Source organism: Gouania willdenowi, chromosome 16 (genome assembly GCF_900634775.1).
Source record: "Gouania willdenowi chromosome 16, fGouWil2.1, whole genome shotgun sequence".
Classification (NCBI taxonomy): Eukaryota; Metazoa; Chordata; class Actinopteri; order Blenniiformes; family Gobiesocidae; genus Gouania; species Gouania willdenowi.
The window spans coordinates 2,881,664-2,891,075 of record NC_041059.1 but is presented as its reverse complement, the minus strand read 5'-3'; the positions used below and the strand labels follow the sequence as shown (position 1 = coordinate 2,891,075).

At 37.9% G+C, this 9,412-nt stretch overlaps 1 protein-coding gene across 1 annotated transcript in view; it reads right to left on the bottom strand.

The window, feature by feature from the left end:
* cpne4a (copine IVa) overlaps positions 1-8,745 on the bottom strand; it is a 31,431-nt gene extending 22,686 nt beyond the window's left edge. Inside the window, exons 1-4 of the mRNA XM_028470221.1 lie at positions 8,588-8,745; positions 7,419-7,596; positions 5,586-5,765; positions 1,520-1,591 (exon numbers count right to left, since the gene is read on the bottom strand). Coding sequence (XP_028326022.1) covers positions 1,520-1,591; positions 5,586-5,765; positions 7,419-7,589 — 423 coding nt within the window. The 5' untranslated portion in view covers positions 7,590-7,596; positions 8,588-8,745. The remainder of the gene's footprint in view (positions 1-1,519; positions 1,592-5,585; positions 5,766-7,418; positions 7,597-8,587) is intronic.
* Positions 8,746-9,412: the final 667 nt, after the last annotated feature.

The following is a 9,412-nucleotide window of genomic DNA, read 5'->3' as shown; positions in this document are numbered from 1 at the left end:
AAATAAATAAATGTTATTTTCTTACAGAGCATAATAATGATTAAATATAGCCGCAAGCGGCAATAAACGGCTCTTGCTTTTGCTGCACTGCCTTCGCTGTGCCATCAAGTTCATACAAAGACATTATATATCAGTGAATTTTATACTATCAATGCATTATTATTGATTTGTTTAGACAGAAATGTACTATTGAGATATAAACTTAGACATATTTATTTTTGTTGTTCTAACATATCCAGCAACAACGCTGTAGTAGTAGTAGTAGTAGTAGTAGTAGTAGTAGTAGTAGTAGTAGTAGTAGTAGTAGTAGTAGTAGTAGTAGTAGTAGTAGTAGTAGTAGTAGTAGTAGTAGTAGTAGTAGTAGTAGTAGTAGTAGTAGTAGTAGTAGTAGTAGTAGTAGTAGCAGCTCCAGGAGGAATGTGTTAAAGTTTGGAGAGAATCTCGATAACATGATAAAAATCATTATATTTTTTGATTGAGAGGCCAAAACAGAAGTTTGTGAAAAATTACAAACATTTTTGATTAGATTTTTCCCCCTTATTAAATTCTCTTCACTCTGTAGGGGGCGCTAACACGCCAATGTCTGTTTTTCCACATTGAGCTGGTTTAGGGCCGGGAGTTTAACAGCTGATTCACATTTGATGCAAATCGGAGTTTGTATGTGCAAATGTAATATTTTGTCAAAGCCCTAGGAGAAATGCGTTAAAATACAATGGAATTTTCAATTTTCAATTGTAGATTCTGGACTTCCTGTGTATTTTTTGGCGTGGTCTTATTAATAATTCTTACTTGTCTTGTCATGATCTACTTCTGTGTCAATTTTCATGATTGCATGATGAATTAATTTTTTTGACAATTCCTATCTCGTAATGCATTTTTGGCATATTTGGGGCGCTGGCGTGTCAAATTTAAATAAATAGGCAGAAATTAGAGAAGCGCGCAATATAATTTTGTTTGGTTCAGTGGTTCTGACAACAGGAAAGAAAAATATTATAGCACAATAACAATGTTTCCACCTTTTTGAGTACCGTGAACTATACATTTTCGGAAAGCGTTTGCATCCACCCCTTCCCTCGTAATGTGGCCACTACGAGACCAAGAGGCCCTTCGCCAGCTCATGGCGCTCGGGCCTGACTCTTCCTCCAACTTCACATCTACAGACCATCTGCTTTCCTTACACCTTAAGTTTTAAATCCCTGGTGAAATGACTAAATCAATTAAAAGACTATTCTGGAAGAAAATAAAGATTTTAATTGTGTCGGGGACCAATTAATTTAATTGCGAACGTGCCGGCTAAATATGCATGCTTGATAAATGGCAAGAAATTAGAAATTAGCATTTGTTGAATAGAATAGTATAAACTGATTAACTTTAGTAAAAACACACTGAGTTCATCATGTGTGAATAACCAGTGACTGGGATGGATGGATGGATGGATGGATGGATAATGATGATGGATGACGAAAGGATGGATAATGATGATGGATGATAGTGACGGTGACAAAGAGCTGAAGCTCACCGTGATGATTGCTTTTCCAACGTTTCCTCCTGGTTTCAGCAACGCTTTGGAGAGTTTCCTCTGAGAGATGATCTACACACACACATATACACACACACACACACAAATATATTTACACACACATATACACACACACACACACAAATATATTTACACACACATATACACACACACACACACACACACACAAATATATTTACACACACATACACACACACACACAAATTTATTTACACACACATATACACACACACACAAATATATATACACACACAAACACACACACATACGCACACATACACACATACACAAATATATATATACACACACAAACACACACTCATACGCACACATACATACACACACACACACACAAATATATACAAAACACACAAACACACACATACGCACACACACACATATACACACACACACACACACACAAATATATTTACACACACATATACACACACACACAAATATATATATACACACACAAACACACACACACACATACACATATATATTTACACACACACATACACACATACACAAATATATATATACACACACAAACACACACTCATACGCACACATACATACACACACACACACACACACAAATATATACAAAACACACAAACACACACTCATACGCACACATACATACATACACACACACACACACACAAATATATACAAAACACACAAACACACACACATACGCACACATATACACACACACACACACACACACACACACACACACACACACACACACACCTGTCCCATGAACAAATCAGCTTCTGTGATCTTCTCAAAGCATACCATTGATGTGGCAGTAATGTCTTATTATTGCCACTAATCCATTTTAGCAGCAGTTTTTGTCTAAAACATGTTCACTTCTGGAAGAAAGTATGAAAATGTGTACATGGGTGTTTTTAATTGGTTCCACGCTGGTGAACCAATGGTTCTCTTTCAGAAACACTACAAATTCACAGGATCGTTGATACATGAGCAGCAGTATGAGAACTGCTGAGCTTTCTTGGTTGCCGGTTCATGGGAGCTGGAGAAGGCGGGCCCTCCATGACTTGTGCCCAGAGGCCCTCAGAGTATAGGCAGTCACTCATCATGCAGATTTGTACAGAGGTTATAAAGACTGATTTTGTGTGACGTATACATACTAAATTAGGTGCATGCGTGCTCAGGCTCAGTGCAAAACAACCAAACTGTTGAGACGATGGTGCACGGGAGCAGACGGAGCGTTATCTCAGTCTGGATCCAGTAAAAAGTGACCATGAAAAGCTGTAAATGGACTGATATGCAGACGTGGAGCAGTGAGGAGGAGACTTAATGTAGACATGGAAACTCATCCTTTGAAACTGATCAGAATACACAGAAACCTTTGTTAACAGGATCCAGAAGCCCGCCTACTTGCCCGTTCATAACAGTTATAGAGACTTAATGCTTTTCTTTCATTTCTACACTGGGTTTTTCTATCAGATATGTATAAATATCTGGTCATTGAACATCGCTCCAGGAGCAAACATCAGATGACCACTTGTTTTCAGGAACGCTGCATGTGTCTCTCAATCGTTCACCTGTACTTAAAGTGAGTTTCCTTAAATAAACGCCACGTCCTCAGGTGAAGAGCTTTCTACTTATTACCAACTATTTACTGTACAATAAAATAAAGTGTCGCTATCCGTGGTGCTGAACTACTTTGAATTTATGTTAATGACCATCCTAATGTTGTTGTTGTTCTCTTGTTTTGTTATACTTCATGTTCGTTTGATGGACTTCATAATGTATGTTGTAAAATTATGTTATCACGAGCTTTATTATTTGGGTTTAAAGGGCCCAGTCATTTGCCCCTCCCCCGGCCCGGCTCTGATTTGTTCCGCTACTGGTGTAAAGTGTTGTAGTGGCCATCTTATATCTAGCTCTGGATGCAATTTACAGTATTTTAAGCTGTTTCATGGCAATCCTTTGCCCCAAAAACCTACATTTTGTCACAAAGATCATGTTTCTACGTCTAACGGAACCAAATGTATGACAAAATATCTAAATTGGCAGTACGGATAGCGGCCATCTTGGATCTTGCTCTGGATAAAATTTACGGTGTTTTAAGATATATTATTGAATTCCTTGAACCAGAAAACCTACAATTCACCACTGAGATCCTGTTTTTTTTGTCAAATAGAACCAAAGTTATGACAAAATATCCAAACGAGTCATATGGATGGCGGCCATCTTGGATTTCTTGATTTTGAGTGAGAATCATTGGTTTAAAAGCGTGGATCGTATTAAAAATGGATTCAAATACTCAAAAACACTCATGTTCATGCTTTCTTCCAGACGTGAACATCGTAGCCTAATATTGCTACATACTGTATATGTCTGGTTATTTATTCTTCATCTATTCCCACTGCTGATTAGTGACTAAAATCAATGTTTCTTTCGCTCCTTCACACCCGGACACTTATAGATTAACACTCCTATTATCCTCAAATATTACTAACACATTTATATATATTACGACTTTAACCTCATAAAATTACGATTTTATTATTGAAATATTATGTTATTCTTGAAATATTATTACTTTTAGCTCATAAAATTACGATTTCATGAGATTTTATTCATATTCGTTCCAAACATGTTGTGTGTATTTCCACTTATTGTACAGTATTTCCTCCTATAATGTCTCAGACCAGTGCATTGTTTGGGTTAGCTTAGCATGTAGCAGCGCTAGCAGGACTGGAGTCAAAGGGTCAAAGGCCGGGGCTATGATATCACGTCCACTTATTAGTTAAAATGGTCATGTAGGACCTTTAAATAAACGTGAGAAAGCTGCCGTTTTGGTCACATCATTTTTATACTTTTTGTCTTTTTGACGACTCATGCATCAACTTTCTGCATTGGATTCAAACCTGGAGGGCTGCTGTTCTGCAGATCAAACACCTGTTCATTCACTTCAGCACAAATCACTCATTATTACACTGAGGGAGACGTGAATAACAAACAGACTCCTTTAAAACACAAATTCAGGCATAGGCGTGAAAAAAATCAAAGCTTTTATTTTGAAAGTTTGTACATAAAAACGAGCTGGACAGGACGTGGGACAGAAATAAAAGCAGGAGAGACGGAGACTGGGCTGCTACTGAAATACACAGAGATGAGGAGACAGGTGGAGACAATGAGGGCGGAGCACAGCAGGACAACAAGAGGACAGGAAACAGAGAGGGCAACGCACCTGAAACGAGAGGGAAAAACCAGGTGAACAAACTAGTAAAACACAAAGACAAACGTCCACAGCCGGGACGGCACGTGTCGTTCTCTGAAAGTGTGCCTAATGGCGTCGCTTAGATCGAGTAAAAACACACAGAATAAAAAAATAGGATGTAAACTCTCTCCACCCGTTTAGCATTTAGAATAACGACCAATCAGAGCATTAACACAGGAAACAACAAAGCATTTGTGTGTTTTTGTGGTTGTTTTGTATATTATTTCGCATTTTGTGTGTTAAGGTTTTTCCAGTATTTTAGTGCATTTTTGTTGACATTTTGTGCATTTTTCTGTTATTTATGTGTTTTAAGAGTCATTCTGCATGTTTTTGTGTGCGTTATAAGTCATTTTGTGTATTTCTGTTGTCATTTTGTGTGTTTTTCTGTTATTTTTCTGTTTTGGTTGGTGTTTTGTTTGTTTTTGGAGTCTTGTATGTAATTTTGTTGTTGTTTTGTATATTATGTTTCTTTTTGTGTTGTTTTCTGTGTTTTTTGAGTCATTTAGAATGTTTTTGTTGACATTTAGCATAATTTATCGTCTTTTTGTGTATTTTTGTTGTTTTGTATGTTTTTCTGTTATCTTTCTATATTTTGAAGTCGTCTTGTGTTTTTGGATTAATTTTGTCATGTTCTTCATCATTGAAGTCATTATATACGTTTACTTTGGGGTCCGTACAAAAATCAGTCCGAGGACTGCATGTAGCCCACGTACCGCCAGTTGCCTGTGTACGTTCTACCTGGATCACTAGCCAGAACCAGCTGGTAACACGTGCACTCACCTGGCCCAGCGTGCACTCCACTGATCCCAGGAAGTCGGCCTCCTTCGTCCCGTTGTAGCTGCTGTTGATGTCGTACAGCTCGAAGCGCAAACGCTGCACCTCTTCAAAATAAAAGTCCAGGGTGAAAACTTTGGAGTAGGTCGGGTTCACGGAGCTCCGAATCACCTCCGTCCGATCCACCTGCGGAAAAAACAAGACCGCGTTTGATAGGAGGAAACTGTCGGAGGAATCTTAGAGCAAAACTACAATTACACCAGGATAAATACATTTTATTTATTGACAAAACAATTTAGCCTGGCAGCTGAGATGTTCACGACTGGAAGAAAGAGAGAAAATTTGAACATGGATGTTTTTGAGTATTTGAATCCATTTTTAATGGGATCCACGCTGGTAAACCAATAGATCCCACTCACAATCAAGAAATCCAAGATGGCAGCCAACCATATTGCCAAGGCAAAATGTAGGTTTTTTGGGAGAAGAATTGTCATGAAACATCTTAAAGATATAAGATGGCCACCACAACACTTTACAAATGGAAAGGGTGAAATTGTGAATTTTTTTGCAGCTACAACTGTGTATGACAAAGATTCCTTTTGAAAGGGTGAACGATTTGATTTAAATCCCCATAAAAACATGAATTAATATTTCTATTTTCATTTATTTCTCAGGAAGATTATATCCATTGTGATCCTGGTGCATGCATAAGCATTAATCTGATGATGTGCTTGCCAACACGTACAATGATTAAACTCAGACTTTTGATATAGATATCTGATTGATATTTAAATGAATGTAAAAAATGTTTCAATTCATTTTGCCACAAATATCATGTTTCTATGTCTAATAGAACCAAATTTATAGTAAGATTGAAATTCGCAATACGGATTCAGCATATTCAAAAACACCCATGTACAAATGTTCATGCTTTCTTCCAGAATGAACATCTTTTTGACCTATCTGCTGGACTAATTCAGTTTATATTTTATTTGTTGTTTTTGATTGGCATTACATTGAATGAGCAGAAAAAGGAAAAGATCTGATTCACTTCTAAATGTGCAAAAATGCACCAAATCCTTTCTTATTCCTCCAAACAATGTCAAAATCTTTTGCATTTCATGTATTGCAGTCAGTAAATATCTTCCTCTGTGACTGTGAAGGAACATAGTTAATGTTCCAACTTCTTTCAACAATCCGCTTTTTTTCTGACATTTTCTAAAAATGTGTTTTCCTCCGTCAGGGATGCGAGTGGCTTTTTGAGTTTGTGATCGCCTGAAGGCATCAGAGCAGCTTGTTCTGCTCAGATGACAGTGAGACGAGCCGCACAGGAAATGACCTGTAGCGCTGACGGGTCCTAATGAAATCACCACCACCCTCTAGGAGAGAAACACAGTCCAATATTCAGCCTGAGAAAAGAAACTGTGAGTGAAAAATACTGCAGTTTAGAGTCTTAGAGTCACACTGTGAAAGCCAGTGAACGCTTCAGTGGGAAAATAATCAGTCACCAACCAGTCCAAAACCAAAACCAGTCCCCATCCAGTCCAAAACCAGTCACCAACCAGTCCAAAACCAGTCACCATCCAGTCCAAAACTAGATACAAAACCAGTCATTACCCAGTCCTAAACTAGTCACCATCCAGTCCAAAACCAAAACCAGTCACCATCCAGTCCAAAACCAAAACCAGTCCCCATCCAGTCCAAAACCAGTCCCCATCCAGTCCAAAACCCAAAACCAGTCACCGTCCAGTCCAAAACCCAAAACCAGTCCCCATCCAGTCCAAAACCCAAAACCAGTCACCGTCCAGTCCAAACCAGCGTGTTGCCATGGCGACCTACCTCCATCCACTGTCCGTGGCTCTTCATCTTGAGGATGAAACAAGGATCCGGTTTAGAAAGCGCGTCGCGGTCCGACAGGTTCTTACAGGTCAGTCTGAGCTCAATCTTCGTCAAACAGGAGCTGCTGAACAGACCCAGGCTGTTGGCCGCCGCCTCGTAGATATCAGACATGGTGAGGCTACCAGTACACAGAGACCACCAGATTACACATGGTTCATATTGGTTTACACTGGTTTTATAAGTTATGGTGCTGCATAGACACAAAGACAATCAAACTATCTGCTCACACATGGTTTAAACTGTTTAAACTGATACACACTGGGCCTAAACTGGTTTATACTGGTTTATACTGGGCTTTAACTGCAGGTTTACACTGGTTTATACTGTGTAAACTGGCATATACTGGGCTTAAACTGGTTTATACTGGTTTATACTGGGCTTTAACTGCAGGTTTACACTGGTTTATACTGTGTAAACTGGCATATACTGGGCTTAAACTGGTTTATACTGTTTAAACTGTTTTGACACAGTGATGAACTGGTTTTGACATATTTTGACACAATAATAAAGTGGTGTTTCAGCCTTCCCATCATCATCATCATCATCATCATCATCATCATCATCACTTTCATCTCAGATCAAATGTCTGACTCATGAGCAAGAAGTCATTCTGCTGACACAGCACTAAAGATCCGAGTCAGGTTTCATCTCTCACAGATTTAACTCATCCATTTACCTTCACGAGGATCTTCATAGTCCACCTTCACACTGTTGATGGTTTTTATTCAAACACAGAGAACATCCAGACTTCTATCTGCTCCACAAACCAGGTGAGCAAAGATCAATCCACCAGTTCTTCACCAAAAAGGAACAAAACCAGTCTAGAACCAGTTTAAGGCCGGTCCTGAAATCTGTGCAAAACTAATTCAAAAAAAAATTTCAGAACCAGTTTTTTAAAAAATCAAGGATTCCGTGCAAAACAAGTATGAAACCAAAATACCGTAAAACCAGTATAAAATTAGTATAAAAACCAGTCCAGAATTCTGTGGTAAATTCAGCCCAAAATCAGTATAAAACCAATATAAAATCAGTATAAAACCAATATAAAACCAGTCTAGAATCAAGTAAATAAATGTGTAAATATGAGGACAAACAGAGGAAGTTCTCACCTGCTGCAGGAGGATAAAAACGCTGTTTGGAGCTGAACTTCCAGTTTGATCTCACACACTCACGCACGCGCAGACGCACGCTCTCTCCATCCTCTTCTTCCTCTTCTTCCTCTTCTTCCTCTCCCGGTGATTCCCGGAGAGTCTCTGCAGCCTCCTCCGGCGGCTCCGCCTTTAATACCGGGGAACCTCCGTGACGCCCTGTGAGGAGAAGGAGAAGCACCGCAGTGCCTCCTGCAGGACATACCCGGAACTACAGCTACATGTATCCTGCATTTCATCATTTCAGAATAAAGGTAAACCACAACAGTCAGCATTTTTAATGAATTCTTTCATTTTTCTTCTTCTGTTTTTAAATGTTAAATAACTCGTGTTAGTTTTTGAAGCATTTTGTAGAATTCATTTTCGTTTATTTATTTAGCTTTTTATTTTATCATTTATGAAGACAGATTTGTGTCCTTATTATTCAAACAAAACTTTTCAATCAAAAACAATATTTGTGACCCAAATAATTGCATTTGAAGACTTTTTTTTCTTTTATTTAAAGTATATTTTAATTGAAAAGTTTTTTTTATTTTTTTATTGAAGTTATTTTTATTTTTATTGAAAAGTTTTGTTGAATAATAGACACAAATCTACCTCCATAATCTTGTTTATTTACCTAATTATTGATCCCCTGAAAACTATGGAGAACCAAACTTTCCAAACCTAAAATTAAATGTATAAACAAATAAACGTGGAAAATTGAAAATCAAATACAAACAAATCAATATAAGAGGGGAAAATACAGAAGCTAAAATATAAATACAGCACATCATTAAATAAATA